The sequence below is a fragment of the Biomphalaria glabrata genome, chromosome 4, assembly GCF_947242115.1.
Source record: "Biomphalaria glabrata chromosome 4, xgBioGlab47.1, whole genome shotgun sequence".
NCBI classification, from domain to species: Eukaryota; Metazoa; Mollusca; class Gastropoda; family Planorbidae; genus Biomphalaria; species Biomphalaria glabrata.
The window spans coordinates 52,556,477-52,584,032 of NC_074714.1; the positions used below are offsets into that span (position 1 = coordinate 52,556,477).

The window sequence follows — 27,556 nt, forward strand, 5'->3', positions numbered from 1 at the left end:
TGTAATAAGTTTTTCAAGATGTCTTTTCAAGATTTGGTCTGGAGATCTCCATCTTGGACACGTCAGTGGAAATTCCCAGTCATATTCACTTAAAGAGTCAAACAATACTCCTTCTGGAACATTTCGCGCATCGTCTTTTGTACAAGTCAGTCTAGACTTCTGTCTTTTTATGTTTGTTAGTCAGGATGTATATTACCAAACTAAAATCTTTTATACTCTGAGCATGTTTAAACAAGGGCGTAACCAGGTTGTTTTTCGAAAAGGAAGGGGGGTGTTGATAAATGTTCCTATTTTTATTTATCAGTACCAGGTGACCAAGCCTCGCTTGGTTGAATAATGTCTTAAGGAAGGATATATACACGAAGTCAGTAGTGCTTTAGGACGCCTCCAGGAATGAGATGACGGAATAAATCGCTCTGCCTGTCTCCAATTCGGCAGCACACCGGCTCATTTGGGCATTTGTCCATATCTCCAGTCCACCCCTGCCTATAGTTAATAGTTTTTTTATTTTTTTAAATTTTTGTATGTAGTGGTTCAAAATCATATCATAATATGTGACAATATTATTGGACATGTCTGCCATAAATAACGAAATTTTATTTCTGTCTTCCATCTAGTCAAGCAAGGACTCTGTCTTTTACTGCTTTTGTAAACTTTAAGTTCTTTAATATTAAGTCTAAGTATGCCTTTTGCATTTCACAGGCCAACACATTAACATATAAAAGGACTTGAGATTCAGTTCAATACATTGACCTGCATAGAAAGAAATAGATACGAGAATACCAAGTCTGTGAAGATGAATGTTCTGGGGCGACAAAAGATAATATTCGCCTGCTTTTTATTCGTTGGCTGCCTTCAAGTAAGTCTCTCTTGTTTTATATCTTTTTTAGATATTGTATCAGGTTATAGGGGTAATTATATAAATGCTCAATGGCGACCGAAAGCTGGAAGACAAGAATGCAGCATATCGGAGATTTTCATACTTATCTTATCTTATATAATACAGACGTTACTTCAAAAAAGAAGATGATTACGTCCTACGCGTCATCCGGTATACAAAACAACAAGTAGTGTTGATTGGCTATGATTTTCAAAAGCTATATGAATTAGTTTTTCACTCTATGACGTAAAACTTATTTTAAAAGAAATGAAATAGGCCTAGTGTTAAAATGATAACTAAATTATTTTTAACAAAGTTGGTTATAGTGAAGTTTGGCGTCCTTGACATTGTTTAGTAAATCATGAAAATCTCCATTAAAGACCTAAATAAAAGGAAGAGGCAGACGACAAAGAAGAACAGACACGTGCTTTATCTGCATGATGTCGACAGGGCCGGGTTTAGGGGAGAGCAGGTGTGGCTACAGCCCAAGGGATCGGCGCCTTCGGAGGTCACGAAGGGACTCCACAAGAAAGAAATATAGGAATTTCGACGGGTCAGAAACTTTCAAGTATTTTTTTTTTCTCTTTTTTAACGTTAGCAATGTCGTGATTAAGAAGTGTCCGCTTGTAGTGGCGGCATGCTCAGAATATGTAAATAGAGCTCCGGTTTTACGGCAGTGCATCTACCAAAGGCCTTACCCTACACAATCTAAAAACTATACATTTAAAAAAACTAAAATATGGATATTACTTTTTCTTTTTAAAGGAATGAGAGATTAAGTTTCCAAGTACTTTGTTACCTGCTTCTTAAATATAGCATGCTTTTAGATATAAGTATTTTTTTTTATTCATAAGTGGATCTTTATTAAAGATTTCGAAAAAGTGTAGGGACCAAAGATCTTGCCATGGCGACTCTACAAACTAAAATCCGGCTCTGGATGTGGCTAAATGTGCAGGTCATCTATGAAGCGAAACAAAAAATATTTTTTTTTAAATTACGTAAAAAATATGCCTAACGAAAAAGAATTCACAACTGGGAGAAAGAAAGAGATGAAGATGAGAGAGAGAGAGAGAAGAGAGAGAGAGGAGAGAGAGAAAGAAAGAGATAATAGACAACTAACAAGAAGAGAATGAAATAAAAAAAAAAAGGATGTGTAAAGGAAAGAATAAGAAGAAAAAGGAGAAATAAAGAAAACTAAAACAAAAGAGAGAGGGGAAAAAAAGAGTTGGAAAAATAAAGAAAAAGAACGTGGAAACTTGAGAAAAAGAATGAAAGAGAAAGAGAGGGACACAGATACCGAAATGGTGAAAAAGTTCGAGTGAGAGAAAGAAAGGAATATTAAAACAACGAGAGTGAGAAAGAAAGGTTAAAAAAAAAAAAAAAAAGAGGAGTCAGAGCTATGAATATGATGCGAAATACCTCAAAAAGTAACGTAACTTAGCAGTAGTAATGTTTGTTGGTTATCCACCCCCCGTCCCCTAATAATAATCAGTCGTGTAACAGAGAGTTATTTCCCATTAATTTCTGTAAACATTGTCAAAGGTAGGATTTTCAGACTTAGAGAAAAGACAGGGATGTAATGTACTGTATCTCAAACTAGTGAATGGAAATACCTACAATTGTCCTTCACTTTGCAACAAAGGTTTGTCAGTTGGAAAGGGGGGGGGGGAATAGCTCAGGTGAAGTAGTACTTTTTAAAAGACTACTGATATTTCTTCGATACATTTCTTTGTTGTAGATGGTGAAAGGATTTATAAAAAAAAAAAAAAAAAAAAATTAAGATACAAAAATTATCATTGGCTTGTTTTTGTAGGTCTACTTATCCCTAAATTTTGTTTGATGTAATGCACAAATTGTAAGACAAATTTCCACATGGATAATAAAGATTATTATCATTTTAATATTCTTCTCCAATTCCCCTTCCGGATTCGAATTATATTTGAGGCTAACAGTGAAACCTGTTATTTAGAGGTTCAATGAGGGATATGAAAGATATAAGACATGCCATACTTTATATATATATATATATAATTTAGCACCAACGCTCCTGTTTGGGACTGTTACCGAAGAAATAGATATTCTTCTTGACACCAGCAGCCTTATGTATATCTGAAACGGCATTCAGGCCATTGAAAAATAGGTTAAATCTGTTAGAAACGCAATGGACAAATAGATATTCTTCTTGACACCAGCAGCCTTATGTATATCTGAAACGGCATTCAGGCCATTGAAAAATAGGTTAAATCTGTTAGAAACGCAATGGACAAAAGCTGCTTTTCCAAATTTTTCACGAATCCTTGCCTCAGGGCCGGCCATAGGCAACTGCAACCTATGCAGCCGCAATGGGCCCCGCACTTTCATAGGCCCCGCGCTAATTTGAGGTGTAAATTATTAAATTAAACCATTATAACTTTTAACATGGTTCTAGCGGCGGCCTTCCTATTTTCGAGGAGTTCCTGTAAATCTCTTGAAATTGCAAAATATACCAAAAAAAAAACAACAACAACAACAAAACAAAAAGGCATTAGAAATCTCTTGAAATTATTAAAACCTCCTGGAAACTCATAAAAATCTCCAAAAAATAGACAAAACTTGTCATTTTGGGATGGTCAATGCCAATACTATGCATGATTAAAACATAAACGGCAGTGCCAGTTTTCATTTAATAAAATGTAATGCAAAAAAATAATTTATTTTCTAACACAAAATCTTTTACTTTTAATTTTTACTTATTATCCTCATCCCTACCCAGACTGGGCCCCGCGTAATTCATTGGGCATAGGGCCCCGCAATTGTTAGGGCCGGCCCTGCCTTGCATAAACACAGTTCTGAATGCTAGCCATAACGGGGCATCCATCGTAGCCTTGGCCACGTAGTTTGTCCATGACTAGACTGTACAGACTGTAGGCCTACATATTGTATTCGCTGACAATGCTAAGATAAAAAAGAAAATTTAACTATAGTGTTTGCAGCTGAACATTTTCATCACTATATTTTTGGACGGACCGTGACTGTAGGCCTACTATCAGATCACAAACCTTTGCAAACTATTGTGACGAAGCCTTTACACAAGATTTCACCAAGACTTCAGTTGATGATGTTAAGACTGTTGAGATATCAAATAACAGTAACTTACTCTCCAGTTTCAAAAATGCAAATCGCTGATACGTTATTGCGTGCGTACATCAGTGGCCAAGAATAATCAAATTCAAATGATGACATGGTTATGAGAATTCATAGCGTAACAGCCCAGTTTCCGGCTAGTGACCAGAAGATTGTTGAAATTAGAAGGAAAACTAAATCTGATGCTATATTGAAGTTATTACTCAATTGCGGTTAGAGAAGGGTGGCCAAAGTTAAAAACTCAAGTTCATGAAACGGTAAAAGTGTACTGGCCATTAAAAAGAGAGTATTCGTGAAGAGCATGTAATATAGTTCTATGAAAACAGAACTATATTCCTATCAGTATGAGAAATGAAATTCTCGGCAAGTTGCACATAGGTCATATTGGTCTTGAAAAAACCAGATCGAAGGCAAGACAAAATGTGTTTAGGCCAAGATTGTTCAAATATATTTTTCGACAATAATGAAATGCTGAACTTGTGAAACGTTCTAAAGACATATTGTGATAAGAATTTTGACAAGAACTTTAAAAGGAAGGATGTGATAAGAACTTTGACAAGAACTTTAAAAGGAAGGATGTGATAAGAACTTTGACAAGAACTTTAAAAGGAAGGATGTGATAAGAACTTTGACAAGAACTTTAAAAGGAAGGATGTGCTAATATGTTCATTATTTGTTGTGAATGTTTTTTGTGAGAGAGTACTTAAAAGGATGTGACGTAATAAAATGATAGGTCAAGTCTTCCTTGTATACTTATGACTTATATCAACACAAAATCTCTGTTAATTAATTTAATCTAGATCTTGTATTGTTTAATAAATATAGATCCAGACAACAACGAAATAATCCAATAATATTGATCTATGCTACTAGATTCTAGATCAAGTAAGCCTCGATACACATTCTAATAATTCTAACCACTTTTGTAATTCCATTTTTTTTTAAAGGATCTATCTCAGGATGTTTTAGGATCAGGTCAGATTGAGGTTAAGTTTATAAGTTACTTTGACACATGTCGGGAAATCTGGAACACAAGATGCGACCCCAGGTTTACTTTCTGCTACGGACGACCACAATATACGTAAGTCGATACCATATAGTCACTTAATTGTCTTTAATTAAGCCTTGATGTTTTAGATCCCGGGCTCGAATCCTGGTGAAGACTGGGATTTTTAATTTTGGAATCTTTGGGCGCCTCTGATTCCACCCAGCTTTAATGGGTACCTGACCTTAGTTGGGGAAAAGTAAAGGCGGGTGGTCGTTGTGCTGGCTACATGACACCATCGTCAACCGAAACAGATGACCTTTACAGCATCTGCCCTAAAGACCACAGGTCTGAAAGGGGAACTTTACTTTTTACTATCTAAATTAACTGATTAACATGCATGATTGAGATTGAGACATGCACATAGCTTAAGCTGCAAATCTCGAGAATGGAAATAGCTATAATACATATTTATTTCTATATTATCTCATTGGCTATTGTTGAAAATAATTTACTTCCTAGTTCAAATCTTTTTCAGGATGATGGGGGTGGGAGATGGCAGAGTATGAACCCACTACCACCAAGAAGTCCAAATACTGCATAATTTAACCACACAGGCTTCTGGTTAGAGTTGTTAATTGCACCCAGCCAAATTTATTTAATTTTCAATTTTAAGTAAAGCTTCCTTTTCCTTAAAACTAAATTGGGGGTTAATTGCTAGAATCTACATAGATCTAGATTATATATGTAAAGCAAAAAAAAAATGAATTTACAAGCAAGCTCCCACCATTGAGTCCTTTTTCTTGATGCCTGGCTGAGAAGCTTAATTTTCTACATCTAAATGAAGAACAACAATATGTAGGCCTAGATCTTTAGATCTAGTTTATGATATACTGATATAGTTTATCATATGTAGAAATAGCTATTTATACTGACATGTTCTTTTTCAGTCCATTTGCTAAAGGAGCTTGTCAATATCTTTTGAAAGGAGAAACTGGTTATTGGAAAGATACACATTATATAGAGTTCAACTCAGACATGAAAGGTGTTCCTAATCCATTGATTGCATCAGTTAACAAATTTGAGGTATTTGATCTATAACTGTATGACCTCTATGTAACTAACCCTCAAAATCAGTGAATCATTAGATCTGGATTTAATGAAACCCTTTGTCAGGCTTGGTCTATAGATTCTAGTTTTATTAGATTCTTAAATATCTCAGTCATGACAACTATCAAAATTAGAACTGCAAACCTTTGCTTCATATAAATGAAAGATTATATATGGTGCCAGACAATCTTAAGTCACATAAGAAAAATGCAAAGATACTGTGCCTAATACTGAAATGTACAAATAATTAATTCTAATTCCTCTAACGTAGCTCATCTTTTGATATCATCAAGTCTGACACATGAATAAGTAATACTAATTATAGTAAAATCACTAAACCTAGGACAGAAGACTAAAAAGTAAAGTAGCTATAGTATATAAAACACTAATTAGTGTTTCCAAAACCTTTTTTCTTCAACAGAACACTTTCTACATTCTAAGAATTGAGCGTGATTTTCGGTTGGATTATTTCCTATATGTTTAAATTAAAAATAATAATAGTTAAATCATATTCTAAATTTAGCATTATTATTTATTTTTAAATCTAAAGTCTTAGGTTTAATCACTGTGCTGGTATTGAGTCTTTGAAGAGCTTATTTACTTAATTAGTTTTAGGCATGATAATGATAAAATTGTTATATTCAATTAATTTTGAATTTCTGGATTTTAAGGACTCCCCTGAGTCCTCCCAACTCTAATGGGTACCTGACTTTAGTTGGGGAAAGTAAAGGTGATTGGTCGTTGTGCTGGCCACATGATACCCTGCTTGTTAACTGTGGTCCACAGAAACAGATGACCTTAACATTATCTGCCCTATAGATGGCAAGGTCTGAAAGAGGAACTTTACTTTTTTTTTTACTTAAAAAAAAAGAGGACATTTTTTTTTCTTTTTAACTTTTAATACATGCATTTTTAGCTTATTATGACACCTGTTTTTATTAGGGTTCATGTTAATAGCCTTTAATTTTAGGATATATAGGGAAACTATTTTCCATTAAAATAAAATATTTAGAAGTGAAATTACTGAATTAAATCAATGGGTTATTGAAAAAAAAATTCTTGGTTCATTTTTATCTATTAGATATTGTGCACAGATTTGTTGGTCATAGAGTTAATAAATAAAATTAAATTATAGCTTATATAAAGCGCTACTTTCATGCATATAGCATGCTCAGAGCGCTTTGGTCCAATGTCATTTGTGGACCAGTGGGGGTTGTATCTAGAAGGTTCTCCTAGCTGCCTTCGGACGCTAAGTAAACACAGCTCTGATCGTGTTGGGTGTCGAACTTCGAGCCCCCTTCATAGTTAGCCAAGCCAAGTTCAAGCTTACTTAGCCTCTCGACCATGCTTCCCAAACATATATTAATTAAAACACATTGTACTTGTTTAATTGGCCTAATTGTATGTTTTTGTTTCTAAGCAGACTTGCACTGAATGCTAATAATATAATGTATAAACTACATGTGCAGCCCACCTAGAAAATTTTAAATGACATTAAGGATTTAATTGTTTATTCAGTCTAAATTTTAATAAGGTAGAAATGTAAGTCTTGCTAGATATAATTATCTTAGAAGGTTAAATCCTAAATATCTTTGGCATGTTACACCCAGGATTAGGCGTCTATTGTTTCTTAAAACCTATTCAAATAATGAATCTGCACATCATTTGTCCCCAGGATTCCAGTGTCACCCTTGCGGTAAAGGTCAGAGATGAAGACGTCTTTGTAAATGATCATCTGATTACCTTAACTGCTAGCTTGAGTCCAGTGTACAGGTCAAAGGAAGAGTCACAGTGGAGCAGTTCCACCATGATTCGGGATGATTTCAGGTAGGACACAGCACAGGATTTCTACATTCAATTTGCTGATTCTAGAACATTACTTAGTAGTCAGAGATGCTTAGCCCTAATATGACTAAAAACCAAATTATCTTAAATTTATAATGTGTGTTTTTAAAGTTTGTTTTTGATAAAAGAGAACATATATACGCAGTTATAAACCCTCAATTACAAAGTGATCACATTTTTTGATACACATAGTCTTACAAATAATTATCGGTCAATGAAGTATTCATTGGAAATTCTAAAATGGCTGTCAAGATTTTTATTATTCTACACTGGCTCAACACATCATCAGTTCCAGTTTGTGCTGTTCTTCATCGCTTAACAAAAAATCATTTCACAGTTTGAATCCCAACCACTCCAACCCATTGGCTGTCTCGACCTTTAATTCCCATTATCCCTTTCTCTTGCACTATTTCACTCTCTCTTTCTCCTCCACTCTGCTTATCTTTTTATGTCTTTTCACTGTTAGACTAGGAACTGGACTGGTCTTGCAAATTAGAGCATATAATACAGTTTCCAAGCTAATTAACAATGTAAAATATATCCCATCATCCATTGTGCCAAACCCAGGATGACCTACCAGTTCCGCATGTTCTGTGATGCCTACTACTACACAACAGCCTGTACCATCTATTGTAAGCAGCAGGACTCCAGTTCTGGCCATTACACGTGTGACCCTACAACAGGGGCCAAGTTGTGCATGAAAGGTATGCCATCAAGGCAATTCATTAAAATGTTTCGATTATTAGTTTAATTGATGATTGGCCCAGAAACTTTGCTTTAACCATTTTTTAATTTTTAATTATTAATAAGGTTATAAGAATAACTAGAGCAATGTGGGCTATTAGACCTACATTTCCTTTTATCATTCTTATTTTAAGATCTTTATAATACATGTTTATTTTAAGACCTGGGTCATCTAGGCTGTTAATCATTTTGAGTTTAGAGACTTTCCATTCTTAGGCTTATATCTAGTTCTAGAATTCTTTTATTTTGATTTGTATCTTTAGGCTGGAAGGGCCCTAACTGCACTGATGATATCAACGAATGTGAACAAGGGTTTTGTGTACGAGGAGAGTGCAGGAACTTGCCTGGTGATGTCCAGTGTATTTGTCCAGCAAACTACACAGGTGAGACTATCTGTTCAAAAAGATGTGCATGTGAGACTTGCTCTATGTCCAGTGTGTCTATCCAAAAAGCTGTACATGTGAGACTTCCTATATATCCTGTTTGTCTGTCTAGAAAGCTGTACATGTGAGCCTTGCTGTATACATTTTATATGAGTACACTTGTATGTGTGCTCAGTAAAAGTATCTGGCAAAACTACACAATTAAGACTCACTAAAAAGTTTACAATCTTTTAAAAAGAATTTTACCCATAACATTCAATGTTTCATGCAATTTATATATTTATTTTCTAATTTACCAATCAACAAGTAATTTTTTAGGGCTAATTTTACTTTCTGTTGTAATAGCAATCTATTCTATGTCTACTAAAATATAAAATAGACTACTGGTAATGAAACAAATTGCTATCTATAACATATAGTCTCTAAACATTTGAATCAAATTGACATTGTTATACTGTTACATCAAAAAAGTACTTTAATTGTATTCTTGTCAGTAATATTTTCATTTTAGAATGACACTTATTTTTAACTTCTGGCTGTTTGTAAAATTATTTAATTGTTTGAGTTTGAAAAAATTGAAAGAAAATTTTAATTTGGTGTTTAATATGTTCTGTCTAGCTGTTTGTTGGACAAATGATAGACTGTCCTATACTCTCCAGCTATCTTCAGATATGTCATCTCGTGTCAGGGTTATTGATTCTATGATGATGTCTTCCCACAATACCTTAGCCTTCTTTTCTTCCTTTTTCTTCGCTCTGAACTTTGCAGGAAGGCCTCTGCAAATCTTGAGGGTTCTATGATTCACAATAGTGAAGATATCTTTACGACACCCAAATAACCAAATATGCATGCTGTTGTCTTTGTCAGCCTAATAACATCCTAAAAATACATATCCATGACTTAGACAATTCTTTCCACTTCCAGATGAGCAGGCATAAAATAATTTGGCCATTACTAGATCTAGGCCTATCTACATTATGGTATATGTTATATATTTTATTTATAAAGTATAGGCCAAACATTCCAAAAGAAAAAAAAAAGATTTATGTGTTAACCTAGTCATTCAAAGATTTAAACACTAACTATTCATTCATGCTAAGTAAAGATTTAAACACTAACAAATCTTAATCTTATATAATACAGACGTTACTTCAAAAAAGAAGAAGATTATGTCCTACGCGTCATGCATTTAGTCATACATATTAACCAATGACTTAAATTCTGCCAAGTCACTGGTTTTCCTGGCTAGCTCAGGCAACCCATTCCATGCTCTAATAGCACTAGGGAAGAAGGAGTATTTGTACAAATTTGTCCTAGCATATGGGACGAGGAATGTACCTTTATCTTTGTGTCTTTAAGAGTATTTTATTAAATTTTGTTTTTGTATTTCCTCACTCCTGAATCCAGGAAACACCTTAAATGACACTTGGGATGCTAGACTTGTATGAAATTTACCTAGCATGTAGAATATAAAATGTGCCTTCATCTTTGTATGTTTTATTTGATTTCAAATGGGAAGGGGGCTCATTGTGAGTAACAGTTTGTTAAATCAGGTTTCTTCACAGCTAATCTTGTGTGAACAATATTTGACATAAGTTAATTAACCTTATTTATAAATATTTATTATTGCAAGGTTCCCTTTCAGGCCTTGTAGTCTACAGGGCAGATGATGTAAATGGTCATCTGCTTCTGTGACCTATGGTTAACAAGGGCGTTCATGTGACCAGCACAACGACTAACCACCTTTACTTTTTCCCAACTAATGTCAGGTACCCATTACAGCTGGGTGGACTCTCCACACACTCTAAGATCCCAAAATTAAAAATCCCAGTCTTCACCAGGATTTGAACCCAGAATCCCTGTTTCAGAAGTCTAGTGCTTTTACCACTCAGCCACTGCTCCTCCCATTATTACTGTACCTTTTTAATTTTTTTTTTGTTCATGAAAATTGGATGACTAGGTAAAGACTGTTCTGAATTGATCAACCCCTGCAAGTCTTCACCTTGCCTCAATGGGGGCACCTGTTTTGCCCACAGCTCACAGTTCACCTACTTATGCACCTGCAAGGACGGCTGGCAGGGTAAGAACTGTGAGTCAAGAGTTGACCCATGCAGCAAGTCTCCTTGCTCTAATGGTGGCACCTGCACAGCCCAGTAAGTCAAAACACCTATTGTCTTGTTTTGTTTTTAAAGAAGTAACTAAGAACTGTACATAAATTATAAAATAAAATATGGCTTTTATATAGCGCTACATTTATGCTTATAGCATGCTCAGAGCGCTTCAGTCCAATTTCAGTTGTGGACCAGTGGGGGGAGGGGTATCTAGGAAAAGGTTTTTCCGTGCTGCCTTAGGTGCTCAGTAAACACAACTCTGCCTGAGTTGGGTGTCGAACCAAGCCAAGTTCAAGTGCACTTAGCCTTTCGACCACGCTTCCCATTATAATCTTAATTATAATCTTTTAAAATGTTTATTTGTTTATTGTTTTATTTTAAAAACTAGTACATAGCTAAAAAATATTTTTTTTAAATACAATATTTCTATTGTAGTTTATTTTTTTTTGTAGGTCTGCGTTTCTTTAAAAGTTAATTTTCATTATAGCTTGACATTAAAGCATCACTTAATACCTTGTATTTTGTATAGGCCAGGGGCAACATCATATGAATGTCTGTGTAGAGAGCCATACTATGGAGCCAATTGTCTTCAGGTTCTTACAACAACAACATCAACTACAACAACAACTACAACAACAACAACAACTACAAAAGCACCAAGTAATTATTTAACATGTTTCTACTAGTGGTTTAAAGTTCTTAACATTTTGTATAAACATTTATTTTATTATACACATTGAATTTTTACTCTTGCTACATTTTTTAATGACAGTTTTTTTTTTTTAATTAAAATTAAATTTCATGAAAAAAAATAAATCTTTATTATAAGTATTATTGTGAAGTTTTGTTAGGATTCAGTTTAGGATTCTTATCTATTGCTTTAAGCTCTTTAAGCTGTTCATGACACTAGAAATTAATTTTGTGATAGGGTCACTTGACTTTGTGATACTTGACTTTGTGATACTTGACTTTGTGATACTTGACTTTTGATACTTACATGTTAGTGTTGCTATCTACTTCAGTGTTTCTGATTTTTTTGTATTTTACTAATCTACATATTTGTACTTTGAATTATTATTATATGGCCCTATGCTAATGTCTTTGTAATTAAGACAGGTGTTGTGTAACATGTTTCCTAATCTAAGTAGTGATAAAATGAAAGTTTGTGGTTCAAAGACCTAGCAGCCAAAAGGCCAAACATTTGTTTGAAATATTGTTAGTCCATTAGACTTTATATTTCTTTCTTTATTTCCCCCCCCCCCCCCTCTTTTCTCTATTGCGTCCAGTTTACCAACAGTCTATCTCTTTTTATTCTATATGATCTTGTTGGCATGAAAAGGTGCTTTTTAAAAAAGATTGATGTTTTGAGTTGGTAATTAAGAAACTGTTGTCTTAAAAACTCTTGCAATATTTGTGAATAAGGTCCCAATATAAAGTTTCAATGTCGATGCTACTTCAGCTACAACCACCACTAGCTTGCCAAGTACCACCACTAAGGTCACGAGCACTGAACCTACAACACCAGCTACAACTAGTACAACTACAACTTCAGCTACAACTTACAACAAGGTTGAAACCACACAAGCTGAAAGTAATTTACAAGATCTTCACCTGTTTTGTTTTGCTATAATCTTATCTATCATGTAAATCAACTGTTGTGGCTTTTGCATTCAGAATTATTTTGTTCTTGCTTTCTTTTTTCTTGTACTAACACACTCTCCGCTTTAATGCTAACTTTGCTTGTAAGTTCCTGATATAACTTCAGAAATGATATTTGCATCGAAACCTAAGCTTTCTGCAGGAAATAATGTATGAAGATTGGACTATGTAGTCACTTAGTTTTATACTCATCTTGGATGGTATTCAGGTCCTTTTGTAGTACATTTCTTAAAAGTCTTGACGTTTTCTGTTGCCTAAAATTGAAAGATGCTCCTTGACAAGAGAAGATAATCATGTTCTATTTGTTCCAGAGTGTTAATCTAGTTGTGCATGTTAATTAGAGATTTAAACTCGCAAAGACATTGTTTTAACTAGCTAATTCAGGCAACCCATTTCATGGTCTAATGGCTACAGGAAAAAAAACATGAATTTGTCCAGCATATGGAATAAGAAATTAACCAAAATCTTTGTGTCTTTCTGAGTATTTTATAACGTTGTGTTTTTTTGTTTGAATATTAAATAAGAGGGCAGCATTTCACTTGTCTGCGTAGTCCTAGCAATGACCTACATATCTTGCCAAAATGAATGCAGACAAAAACATTGTCTGCTATTGGCCAATTTAAGGCAAAAGAGAAATAGCTAAAATAGTGTCACTTAAAAAAACTATAATGATTTCTCCAGTTAAATTAAAAGATTATTATTCAATGCATACAATGCATGCTTATTGTCATTGATCTATCGAAGATGGAGATCTGTTTTTCTTGTATATGCTAATAAAAGAACTACTAACTTGGGCTTCATGAATAACAGATTATTTTTGGCCTAGCAGGGACAGAAGAAGAACTAGCAGACTTCAGCACCATATGGTATGTAAATAAATGCCAAAAAAAAACAAACAAATTATGACCAATAGCCAACAGGGCTTTAAAATGGGCATCAGTATTGGAGGTAAAAACAAGTGTCAGTAGTTTCATATACCTTGGAGCTATCGTCTCATATGAGAGAACACAACCTGAACTAGTGTAGTCCACAGCAGAACTTGCAAAACTCAAAATAATATGGAATGAAAAAGGCCCTTGACAACCAAATCAGACTCATGTGCTCCCTGGACATGGCCACATTCTTATATGCTTGCGAGTCACACAACACAGAATGCACATTTAGTGACTACTAATACACACAATATGCATGAGGGGGAAACACAACGGGGTTTCATCATCTTAAACTGAAATGTAATTAGGAATGACATTAAACATCAACTAACGATTGGTGGAGGTTAATGAAACTCTAATTTTTATCTTCCAATTTTATTTGTTGTACGAATAAGTAATTTAATTCTTTTAGTGCAGCGTTACTCTCAGGGAGTAGCTTGGCTAGTGCTGGAAAGAGCGGCGTTATCCTCAGCGAATAATTTGGTATTTAATATTTATTTCACTATCTTTTTATGTTAAACTTTTTATTTCTCTCTTTTTTTTTTATTTTCTGGATATGAGAGTGATTGTTCTTTGTTTTGGTAGTAAATTGGATGTAAGACAATAATGTTTTGTTTTTTTTTAAAGTAAAAAAAAAAGACAACATTGTGTTAGCAGTTCCTCTTTTTTAGTTTATGTGCAGGACCTGAAAAAAATTTAAATAATGCATTTGTTATTCTTTTATGAAATTTGAAGTCATATAATGTTTTTAGTTTTGTGATTATCTTAAATATTTATGGATTAAATGATAATTAAAAGGTTAAATCTTCAAGTATATCAATTTTGAATGCATTTTTTAATATATTTAATTTTTCGATGCTCAATTTAAATTGAATAAAAAAAATGTTTTCTTGAATAATTTATTTTATCTATTACATTTTTGTAGCCAATTTATTTTCCTATATAAAAAAGACAAATATGTAATATAATAAAAAAAAAAGTTACATTAGTTTTAGTAACCCTACCCCACTTGTACATTTTTGTTAGTCCCATAAAACTCCTTTTTTTGAATCGAAATAATTCACACTGAATTTAAGAATATCAAGGAAAAAACAACAACATACTTTACAACATATCTTAAATGATTGAATATAATGTATGATTGTAGTGTTGAAAATTTCATAGGGATAAAGTTGTAACATTTCAAAGGATCTTAAATTGCAATTTCAATGAGACATTATGCAATATTTGAAAATGGTTATTTGATGATATACAAATTTTTATTACTGTTTATTGTAACCTTTTTTTTATCTACAAATTTTTTATTTATCTTCAGGTTCATCCAAAAGTATGGGGGCTGATACTCACACATTAGAGTCCCAGGTACATAGAGAGTTATATATAAAGGCATAAAGAAAAAAAGATGAAATATAGCAAAATAGAAGAATCTTGCACAACATAAAGTAAAAAAAGAAAAGTACCCCTTTCAGACCTTGCGATCTATGGGGCATATGTTAAGGTCATCTGTTTCTTTAGCCAATGGTTAACGAGCAAGGTGTCATGTGGCCAGCACAACAACCAACCACCTTTACTTTCCCTAACTAAAGTCAGGTACCCATTAGAGCTGGGTGGACTCAGGGGCTCCCTAAAAATTCAGAATTTCAGAATCCTAGTCTTCACCGAGATTCAAACCCAGGACCCCAGGTTAAGAAGCCAAGCACTTAACCACTCAGCCACTGCGCCTCAGACAACATAAAGGCTTTTAAATAAAAACATACATTTAGTAGTCTTCCTGTCGAATGTAGTTGCTAAAAGCTATTGCCTCTGCTTTCCCATCATTTAACTCCGGCTCTTGTGTTATCTAGTGTAAAAAAAATAAAATTGTCAGAATAATTAAATGTGTATATTACAAGAGTTTTCCCCCTTCTATCTTTATGTCTTTACAATAGTAAAAACATGAGTAACATGCTTGAAAGTTTCTCACAAACAAATTAAACATATTTTTCAGAGCTATATGATGATTTTGATTAACTTTTAAGATACGTATGTTTTGCAATTCTCTAGGAAGAAGGATTTCAGGCATGGTACATAGGTATTATAGTAGCAGTGATAGTGCTAGCAAGTTTGGTTATAGTGGCACTCATAATCTTCAGAAGAAGAAGGTACCTAAATAGTTTTCTTTCACTCAAAACTGTTTTATGTACTTCTCTGTTACTATCCAAATTTTTCTTAAATGTTTTTCTTTTTGTTCTTCTTACTCTAGGCGCAATGCAAAATCACAAAAAGAAGATTTAGCTTGCATCAGCCCAACTGGCTCCAATCTGGTATTTGAGAACAAAATGTACAACAACGCTAACAGAAATAATCTGGCCAAAGAGAAATGTGCTGATGTATGTTAGATTTTTTTGATAGCGATAGTTAGTTCTCAGCCAATTAGTCACACGTCATCATAGTATTTTGTCACTATGATAATGCTAAAAGTATTGGTAGTTGGATCAGTACTGACCAATGACAATAAACTTGTTAACTTGGGTATTACATATTTCTGGATTTTAACATGTAGAATGTGGTTAGAAAATATATAGATATGTGAACTTGTTGTTCTAAAATTATTTTGTTCAATATGTGAACTAGAAAAACAAAACTTTGTAGATTATTGCAATGTGACATGAAATTGTAAAAATTTTTTTTAAATTTGTTATTAAGAAAGGAAGGTCTGGTGGCTGAGTGGTAAAACACTTGGCTTCTGAACAGAGGATCTTGGGTTCAAATCTCAGTGAAGACTCAAAGGTGTAATACTTGTGTTTTGGGCTAGTATTTTTCTTTTTGCCTTTACTTATGCCAAACTTCTGGCCATGCAGCAGACAGTCTGTCAACCAGGTTCTGAAGCTGAGTAGCAGATACAGCAACTAAATCTGCATCTTATGATATATAGTGGCCTGTCTATCTCTCTCAGAATTTCTCCTGCAGTAGTCCTATAGATGGTATTATGTCTACAGTGATCTACCATTCCTGAAACCAGATTGCAATTCTGGATAGACTATTCTGGTTAGGCTCTGGAAGCTATCACTTGCATCCTTGAAAGTACTGTTTTAGCTTAGATATTACCAACAATGGTGAGGAGGGAGATAACTCTATAATTACTATGATCTTAGTTTTTTCATATTGTCTATGTGTCCTGCATGACATTACCCAGAGGAGATCATAGAATTCTGAGAGCAGGAGTGTTTGGTTGACTTCTGTTACTTCCTCTGAAATGCCATCACTCCATTTTTCATACAATTTGTTGCTTTTTTTAAGATTAGCAGGGCTTAGGAGATTATCTAAGTTGTCCAACGATGGAAGATCTGGCAGAGAGGCCAGGACAACATTGTCTACTGTATTCTGTGTTGTGTAAATGTTGAGGTAGTATTCTGTTCACCATTCTAGCTGCTTGGTTGTATACTAGATATTTTTCCTCTGATTTGGATGAAACAAGAGAAGTTTTGAAGGTCCTTTACTAATGCCAAAAGACACAATTGTGTATTTTTTGGGCTGATTAGTGTCGAAGTAAACTCCTTGTGTTTTGTTTGTGGCTCAAATGTTTTTCACTTATGAAATGGAGAAGATATTTCTATATCTAACATGTGTGATTTACGATTGAGCTTTTTCATACAGCATTTAAAAATGTAAAAATGTCAGTGTAAAACTTAAGCTGTCATATACATTGGCTGACTTCAGTCTTACATAGAGCATTTCCTGTAGTTATTAAGCCCTGTTTTGGAGAGCCATTTTTTCTTGCATCGTTCGCACGTAACCAAAACTCTAAAAAATATTCTCCCCTGTTTTTTGCTTTTCTTCATATACAAGTAAAAATAAAAAATAAAATTTTAGTGTACTTTTTTCCCCCCGTCATCAGAGAACTTCCCCCTCTCAAGTGATTGTCCAATGTAAAGACACACCTAGTCGAGTGCCTTGTGCTAGTCCAACATATGTGGACATGGATGATGGAGGCTATTGTAAAATGTAAGTATTGCCAGGTTGTTATGTTAGACATTTACAGGATTTTTTTCAACCAGATTTATTGCCACAAACTGCAATGTAGACTTCTGTACTAAATGATTTCAATGTTTACTAAATTTATGCATAGCCTATATTAAATAGTGGTGGCTGAGTGGTATAGGGCTTGGCTTCTGAACTGGAGTACCAGGTTCAAATCATGGTGAAGACTGGGATTTTTATTTTTCTGATCTTCAGGGCACCTCAGAGTCCAACCAGCTCTAATGGGTACTTGACATTAGTAAGTAATAGCGGTTTGTCGTTGCTCGGCCACATGACACCCTTATTAACTGTGGGTCATAGAAACAGATGACCTTTACATCATCTGCCCCATAGATCACTAGTTCTGAAAGGGGAACTATACTAATATTTACTTTAAATAGTGTGATGTGCATCTGAGTGGAAAAAAAAAACAACACTTGACTAGCTATTAAGGGAGCTCGAGTTTGAAACTCGCCTCTAGCAGAGTTTGTGTTTAATGAGCTCCTAAGGACAGCATGGAAGCCTTCTTCCAGATCTCCCCTTCCCCACATGTCCACAAAAGAGATTGGACCATAGCGCACTGAGCTGGCTTAGAAAGAAAGTTGTGCTTTACAAAAGCCTTAAAAAAAAACTTAGTCAGTTTCACCTATTGAGGCACTGCAATACTATTTTCTCCTGTCAGACTTCATGTATCTTATAGAAAGCTATTCAAGAGCTACTTCTGAAAAAAAATTGTCCATGTTTTGATATGAGGGAAAAAAGTGTTACTTCTCTTTCTGCCAGGAGCAGGGGGTTCATGTTCTGAACCTGATGGGAAAAAAGTGTTACTTCTCTTACTGCCAGGAGGTGTAAATCCCTGAGACTGAAATAAAAGTCTTGCTTATTTTCCAGCCTGTCCCAAGTCTTCTCTTACTGTCATTCAGCTAAATGTTTAGATAATTACCTCCTCTGATCAGCAAAGAATCACTATGTTAACCCAGTGTTTGTACTTTGAGCTGAGTCTCTTGTTTTGGCTAATGCAAGTCTAAACTTTTAACAAACAGTATATGTTTGTTAGCTAGGATCAGAAGTTTAGAAAAATCAGACCCAGTAGCTGTATCATCAGGCATAGAGAAGTCACATGATTAGGACATTCATGATATGTTAAAGAATTTTCCAGTAGATTATGTAAAAAAAAAATGGATACCTTAATTTAAAACATGAATATATTATTTATCACATGATAGAATTGTCATAACAATATAGCAACCATTAAACATGTTTTATTGTGTGTCACTAAAATGGCTCTAGTTAAACTGTATTAAATTAAACTATATTTCATAAAATTATGCAACAAATTGCACTTGTTTTAGACATCTTTTTTTTCTAAGAGCTTATCTTATCCTATAAATTACTGTCGCTACCTGGTTTTTCGTGTAGGTGTAGCGGCGTGGGTACGTCCGTGTGATGTAGGTACCTCTTCTGGTACGGCTATGACACACCTCTTAGCGATGTACTTTATTAGACGCACTAGATTTGCAAGTGCGCAACATTACTAATATGCTAAAGTCTCCAATGACACATACGGAATTACTGGTGAACACAGTGGTAGCAGACGTGGAATTTATTATGTATATAGATAAATTACAGAAAATACTGGCGACTTCAGCCGTCACAAAATATACACCAATGAATACTGGCTGTTCATGCCATGTGGAATAAGTAGTCACATCAATGAAATGTTCAAAATATAAATCCAAAGAAAACTCTCAAGTTAACATTAAATCAGATTCATTAAGGTACATATTACAGACAGAGAAAATCGTACATCCACTCTCTGCTGGAGTTCTTCACTAACTAACTTTGACCCTTATTTCAGAGTCCTTTAACTTATTCACATAACCTCGTGCTTGCCTGCACGGAATGTTACAATAGGTGACTGAGTGTCACTTCATGTCACAGAGGTTCTAAAACTGGACTGTGACATACGCCCCACACTCCAAAAAGATTTTTGACCAAAAATCTTTGACAAATATATTTTACATAAATACCACTGTACAAATATATATGAGCTTAGTCCATTATTCTATCAAGTGCTGTAAGTTCACTCCAATTGCTCATATCATCTTATATAATCTTAGTAATTATGTATAACATCATATAGATTACTGAGTCCAAAAAAAAATCATTTATATACTTAATTCACTGAGAGCAAAATCACTGAAATATCACACTAATTGTAATGAAAAGTACCTCCATCAAGTGTTAACAAACTTTATGCATACATTTGTACTGAAAAAAAAATTTGTACAAACAATCACATGCTACTCAATATAAAAAAGAAAAAATATACAAGTTATTCCACATCCAATGTTTTACTATAATTGTAGGTGCACAACATTATCAATGTGTATCATTTGACACACTGAGTAAATTTACTCAAAATGATTACAGAAAAAAAATTTCATATTTATTTACAACTGTGATGTGCTGTGTCAAAATATTATCCTAAGTTTTGTCATCATCAAGAAAAATAAAAAAAAAATTTTTCAGACACATGTCAATCCAGTTCAAGGTTGACCTTGCATAAGACTACTATAAATAGTCTGAGTGTAGTATTGAAGTACAATAGTAGACAAATTTCCATGTTTATAAACATTCATTGTAGTATTCAGGTGTGTAAAAAATTTTAGACAATATTTACATCTGTGAGTTGTTATGAAAAAAAAAAAATTCAGTTCAACAGTTCAAGTAGTTCACTGTTGTTTACATCTCATTGTTTACATTGCTGTGCACAATCAGTAATGAAATACAATATATACACACAAAATAAACACATCTGGTATTTGTCATATTACAAGTTGACAATAAAATACAATGAGTAGAAAATAGATGATCTGTTATTGATCATAAGCATAAATGTCATCATGATCCAAAAGAAAAATGTAACAATAAAGTGTCATGACTTATTTGAATCATGGCAAGAAAAAATGTCAGGTTGACCTAATTGAGAATGGTTGTTTCTAGTTACATTGTGAAGTTAAACATTTTCATATTTCACATTAATATATCTTCCTCTAAATAGCTTATTATTGAATGCTTTAATAATTCTATAACAATCTTCTATTGTGTTTAAGTGTACAAATGCAATTTTATTTGATCTATCTTGAGTTCTTATATCTACCCATTTAACATGTGCTACATTGCTGAATTCTCCCATAATAGTTTGCCATCTAGTGTATCTTGATAAATTCTCTACTCTAATAATGTTATCATTAGTTAAGTGGTTTGTAGTAGGACTTGTATCTAGTTCACAAATTTCACCCTTTTTTGCTGCCCATTCTATAATTTCTTCTTTACTTAAATCATTTACACCATTAACATTACCAATTATTAAATCTTGCGCTGGTGAATCTAAAATAATAACATCTACTTCTCCAGTTATCCATGGGGTATCTAGGTGTATTCTGGCTGTATCACAAATATCAAATTTCTTTTGATTAGCATATGTAAGTTTGATCTTTTCCGGCAGTTTTTGATCTGGTTTTACTAGTTTTGAATGTATTAATATGGCACTGCTTCCTGTATCTCTGAGGGCTTCTACTTTAATTCCATTTACGTATGAGGGGTATAGGTTTAATTTTGGCTTATTGTAATGCATGTAGGCTGTTAATTCTTCTCTATTGTCATGACTATTATTATTTCTGTGTAGATGGTTATTAGACTGATTGTTGTATGTGTCCCTTCTAGATTGCCTGTTGTTTCTATTATAGCTATTGTGTTGGTAACTGTTTGCAAAACTTCTTCTTTCATTGGGACTTGCACTCTGGTGTAGTCTATGTGGTCTATTATTGTAATTATTGTTGTTTTGTTTGTAGCTGTTTGGGTTGTGGTAACTAGTGTAACTTCTGTATCTGTAATTGTTATTGTAGTTTATAGGAGCTTTGCATTGGTTTTTTACATGACCTTTTCTCCCACAATTGAAACAAGTCTTGGTGTTGGACCATTTGAATTTGTCATTGTTGTTGTTGTTGAATGTTGTTGCTGTGGCTACTAGTTGGTGTAGGTCTCTTTTGTCAATCGTGTGTCCAGGGTGACTGTCTTTAAATAGATTTAGATTCGTTATCAGTTCAGTCTCTGTCTTGATCTTTTTTTCTTTAAGGAAAGTAAAAACTAAGTCTGTCACGTTGTTGAGGACATTGTCAATTAGTAGCATGTCTAGGATTTGTGTCGGGTCTTTGATGTCACATTTTGCTAGCTCTAACCATTTTATCATGTTGGTCCTCATGTCGAATATTATTCTGTTGAAGTCCCCATCTTTTTTCAATTTAGTGTCCCTGAATAGCTTACGATAGAAATCTGAGTTTTTTTCCAAAGTGTTCTAGTAATCTAGTCTTTACTGCTGCATAGTCTTTCTTTTGGTCTACAGTTAAAGTGGAAATGATGTTGAGGGGTTCTCCGGACAAATTTGCTAGTAGGTGTTTGGCCATGTCCTCATTGTTAAGACTATAGGTTGAGGCTATATGCTCAAATTGGACTAAATAGTTTTCAAGTGTTTCATCTTTAGAATTGTATTTGTGGAATTTGGAGATGAATGGCTTTGTTGTAGACTGTTGTGTATTAATGTTGGAATTTGTTTTGGCAGCTTCTAGTTCTAGTTCTTTTTGTCTAGTTTCTAGTTCTTTTAATGTTTTCTGATGAGCTCTTTCAGCAGCTCTTTCTTCCCTATCTTTATCCTTTTCAGCCCTAATTTGTTTCTTTTCTTCCCTTTCTTCCCTTTCTTTCCTTTCAGCCTTTTCTAATTCTTTTTTGATAAATTCTTTTTTCTCATCCCCTTCTAGTTCCATGATTTTCACTAGCTCTAATATTTTGTCATAGGACGACATGTTTAATGCTTTGTGTAGTTAAGTGAGAAAGGAATGTACTGTGTTATACTTGTCAATACAGTGTGTGTCAATTATTTAACATGTGTATATTACACAATAATATAAAAAATTCAATCAATGGTTACAATGTAATGAAAGAATGTAGTGATAATTGTCCAATGTATAGATCTAGATCAAAATTTACTCAGTTGCTCAATTATAAACTATTCAAATTCAATATTCACAAATATCAATATATGTTATACATGTGTGCTGTTGTGCCAGAGTAAAATAGTAAAAAATGTAAATTAGTAAGAGAAAGAAAAATATATGTACAGTATAAGTAAAAAGACAAACACAGAAACAATATAGAGAACAACACAGTCTGCTTTTAAAGAAATTAATAAAAAGTAGAAATGTGACAGGAGAAATACAGATATATGGATACAGGACTTTTAAACAAACAACAATATAGATACAGATTAAGTACACTGACAGAAATACAAACAAGACTCAACAGCTAAATAAATAATTTCCCACTATATTCTATGACCTCCGTACCAACAAGGAGAGCCTCAAACGCATTGGGCCTTATAGAGGTTAGAGAACAAATAGGATAGACCCTAATAGATCCTATTGTTATGATAGTTCATACAATAGTCCCTCTCCAGCCACCCTTAAAAGAACACTTAGAAAAATGAAATCAAAATATGGCTCCAAAATGCCAAGAGTTATCAATTACTAACTCTACTAACAATCAAGTTTAATTACTGCTACATCAAGGCAAAATCCATGTACTTTATAATCATATGCATGTATTTAATTTGTTAATAGTGACTTACAGACTCTTTTCTTGTCGACTAGTGTAGTTTAATCCTCTTATAGCTTGGGTAGTTCGCTAATAATCCATGTATAGGTAATCCAATTTAAGAATGATAATCCATGTATAGGTAATCCAATTTAAGAATAATAATCCATGTATACTATAAGTAATCCAATTTAAGAATACACGTTACTATGAGCATTAAAGTGGTAGAAGAAAAATAATCCAGTTCAATGCCATAAGATGGCTCAAATGCTCAAATTTATAGTTGATACAAGTTCTGTCTAGTACTTCAAAGTAATCCACGATGATGAATAGTGGCGAGCACTAGTGATGAAGCGGTGTATCTGTCATTAGTGTCATCAAGCGATGTCTTGAATGGTATGGCTCTTTCTTTCAGACGACATCTGTAGCTCTAGATCTAGAAGGAATCGAGTCGTCTTCTGTTTCACACCGGACAGGTGTCAGAGGTAGATCTAGGAATAGGGTTGGCGTTGAATGGATCTCAGGATGCAGGTGTTACTTGAATGGATCTTGTGGGCAGGCTGGATTTGGTACTTGTTTAGTTAGACGCCATCTTGAGAAAAAAAAGTACCGGTCTAACGTGTAGCCTTGCGCTGTTTACTATAGAGGCGATTGAGATCCTTTTAAGACTCCTTTACTGGTCACCAAAGGCCAAATGTCACCTATGTTGTAGGTCCATACTGGCTACCATACTGGCCACCAAATGTCGCTACCTGGTTTTTCGTGTAGGTGTAGCGGCATGGGTACGTCCGTGTGATGTAGGTACCTCTTCTGGTACGGCTATGACACACCTCTTAGCGATGTACTTTATTAGACGCACTAGATTTGCAAGTGCGCAACATTACTAATATGCTAAAGTCTCCAATGACACATACGGAATTACTGGTGAACACAGTGGTAGCAGACGTGGAATTTATTATGTATATAGATAAATTACAGAAAATACTGGCGACTTCAGCCGTCACAAAATATACACCAATGAATACTGGCTGTTCATGCCATGTGGAATAAGTAGTCACATCAATGAAATGTTCAAAATATAAATCCAAAGAAAACTCTCAAGTTAACATTAAATCAGATTCATTAAGGTACATATTACAGACAGAGAAAATCGTACATCCACTCTCTGCTGGAGTTCTTCACTAACTAACTTTGACCCTTATTTCAGAGTCCTTTAACTTATTCACATAACCTCGTGCTTGCCTGCACGGAATGTTACAATAGGTGACTGAGTGTCACTTCATGTCACAGAGGTTCTAAAACTGGACTGTGACAATTACCCTAGACACTACAGAGAGATATATCTTTTGTGGTGCTTAATACATCTGTGTGTATGAAAGGGATTAAAGAAGCACTGAATATATGTTAGTTTTATAAATATTGATATTTCTGCACTTTGATTCTCATTGCCAATATTGTTTAATAAAACTAATATCTTCTGTGAGTTATCAATGGCCGTTTTTGTTTTTAGTGAGGACAAGCTGACAAGATCATCTCAAAACTGTCAACCCAAAAGGACAGTCAAATTACCAGATAAAGCTGAACTTAATAATTATGCTAACTTTAACACATTGAGACATCAGGCCAGTCAGAACCAACAGGAAACTGGTTAGTTCATATCATTCCAGGCAAAAACAAAGCTTTATATGTAATTATTATTCTGTACTGGATTTAGACTTTCTACAGCCTTAAGCTATAAGAGATATGGGGACCCTTGTAATGGATATAAAGCACTTTTCCTTTCATATTTAAATCTTTTATCATTAAAAAGAAATAATTTTATTCTGCTATATATTTTTAGGCTTTGTTTTTATTTTATATAGTGGTTATATAAAACTAACTTATGAAAATGATAACATTTACTAAACTGAAGGCTTTGAAGTTTTGCCCTCTATCAGTAAAAACACTGTTTAAATAATTTATACATTTCTTTACACATATTACACATTATTATGTTAATGAACTTTAAAAAAAAAAAACCACACAGTTATAAAGGTTATCAACACAGGGCATTTCACACCGCCATTAAAGCTTGATACATTTTCTTTATAATGCTAAAAATTTTACTATTTTGTTATATATAATCCCTAAATTTTACCTTTTTTTTATAAAAATAATATTACATATTTTATCATCATTTGGAGTGGTGATGTTTATATTTTTAAATCTACCACTGAATCAATAAATTGTGAATGCTTGTTTTTTTGTACTTTAGGACTTTCCACACAGTATGATCTTCCAGCCAGCTTTCTTCCACCACCTCAAATTCAAAGGTCATTGCCACCTCTTCCAGGCTTTACCCCATCCATTATTAGCTCTTCTGAAGCCGGTTACGATGTCCCCAAAAACCGAGAAGCTGCCAAAGATCATGGATCTACTGATGAGGAAGATGTGTCTCAGTTAAGAAAAAAAGTTGAGGAGAAATACCAGGTTCCTGTTGTCATTAAACATTCAGGAGAATCTTCATCTTAAAGTTCATCACATAACTAAAAGTTAAAATGTAAAAAATGATCATCTTTACACAAGCATTTTCTTAATATCGATGATTGTTTCATGTCTTCTTTTATTTACCCTGCGATGTTGTAAATGTACATTTTTAATCACAGTCACTGATTCCAGCCTTTAGAGTAGACATGAAGTTTTTCTAATTATTGTTTTATTATATCGGTAAATGCAAAACATGGAATTGTGAATTCATTAGTAGATTGTATTGCTCACTTTTGAGATTGTAATTTTCTCTATACATATGTACTTGTTTTGTATAAGCATTATAGTCATCTTGTGTATTAATTATATGAACATCATGTAGTTATCTAGCATGTACTGTGACCAAAAATGAATGCTGCTATGATAGTCTTTATTTGGATGACTTTCTTCATAGTCTAAACTGAGTAACTTTGGATCAATATACTGTAGTGGCTCCTCATCTTCAGTCACATTAAAGGTCCATAGATCTACTGATCTTGCCATTTTCTTCATATATGTAAAAATTAGAAAATGAAAAGACAAAAGTTGGAAAAATATTTTGTAAATAGTTTATTGACATTGTTTAATATCTATACAGAAAAACTTAATTTATGAAGTCCTAACTTTTGACATTGTTTAATATATATACAGAAGAACTTAATTTATTAAGTCCTAACTTAGTTGAAATCAGTACTCTAATGTGTACAATGAAAGGCAACAGTAATCTCAATACTTATTTATTGTAAAAAAATTAATAAATAGGAAAATAGCAATGTCATTAAAGGACGTCTAGTCTGAGTCTTTTGTTTTTGATCTAGCTTCACCCTTAAATTAACTTGTTTTAGGATAAGCTTGTAATATTTTGTCCTTTCCATTTCTTATTTAAAAAAAAAACTTAGACAAGAAATGATTAATTTAAGTTTATCTTATTCCATTGTCTACATATTTTCTTTAAACAATAAGATTGTCATATTATATCAATTTTATAAAAACTATAAATGGTTTTTGATTTTTGTTTTATTTTCTTATTCCCAAAGTGGAAAAAAAATTAATAAAAGTTGTACACTTTGGTTATAATTGTCAAGATTGTTTGATTTGTAGTATTATGTTTATGAGATGTAGTCTTTGTACCCATGTTGACTGTTGGTTACCCCTGATTAAACTGTGCATTTTTTTTTTCCTAGTTTACCCCTCTTCTTTGTACTGAATGTGCATATTTTTTTTTTCGCTCACCAGAAAAATGTTGTACAATTTAAATCAAAATATTCAATGGTTCAAACCATATAAAATGAGGTTAGCTATTTGGATATGAGACTTTATGCATTAAATGAACAATGTACAACATTAAATCATTTTTTTTATTTCGCTTTTTTAATAAATAATTTTCTTCCTTCCATTTCTCTTTAATCTGTATATATATGTGTGTGTGTGTGTGAATGCATATGTGGGTAAGGCTGCTTTCTATGGATGTATCGTTGTTCCTTCATTTTGGTGCTTCTTCAAAGGTTTTTAGTTTTGTTAGAAATTGTAGCTTTCGTCTGTATGACTTAACTCTTTCTCTCCGTTATTATTTAACACGTTCTGATGGAATCAACGTTGGTATCGTCAGTTAGGAGACAAAGAGTTAA

The 27,556-nt window shown here is 33.6% G+C and overlaps 1 protein-coding gene across 4 annotated transcripts; it reads left to right on the top strand.

Annotated features, from left to right (window-relative positions):
* Positions 1–27,322, top strand: LOC106073636 (delta-like protein C). 4 transcript variants are annotated; one of them, XM_056025477.1, is made up of 16 exons: positions 1–145; positions 703–859; positions 4,951–5,084; positions 5,939–6,074; positions 7,774–7,925; positions 8,511–8,647; positions 8,951–9,070; positions 11,031–11,223; positions 11,711–11,841; positions 12,641–12,772; positions 15,088–15,134; positions 15,816–15,913; positions 16,015–16,141; positions 17,650–17,756; positions 24,934–25,070; positions 25,678–27,322. In XM_056025477.1, exons 2-16 carry the CDS (start codon positions 797–799, stop codon positions 25,932–25,934), a joined length of 1,971 nt encoding a protein of 656 aa, XP_055881452.1. In that variant the 5' UTR covers positions 1–145; positions 703–796; the 3' UTR covers positions 25,935–27,322. The 4 variants fall into 4 exon arrangements, with proteins under 4 accessions (XP_055881452.1, XP_055881455.1, XP_055881454.1 ...); XM_056025479.1 differs by lacking the exon at positions 1–145 and adding an exon at positions 228–247; XM_056025478.1 differs by lacking the exon at positions 1–145 and adding an exon at positions 350–491.
* Positions 27,323–27,556: the final 234 nt, after the last annotated feature.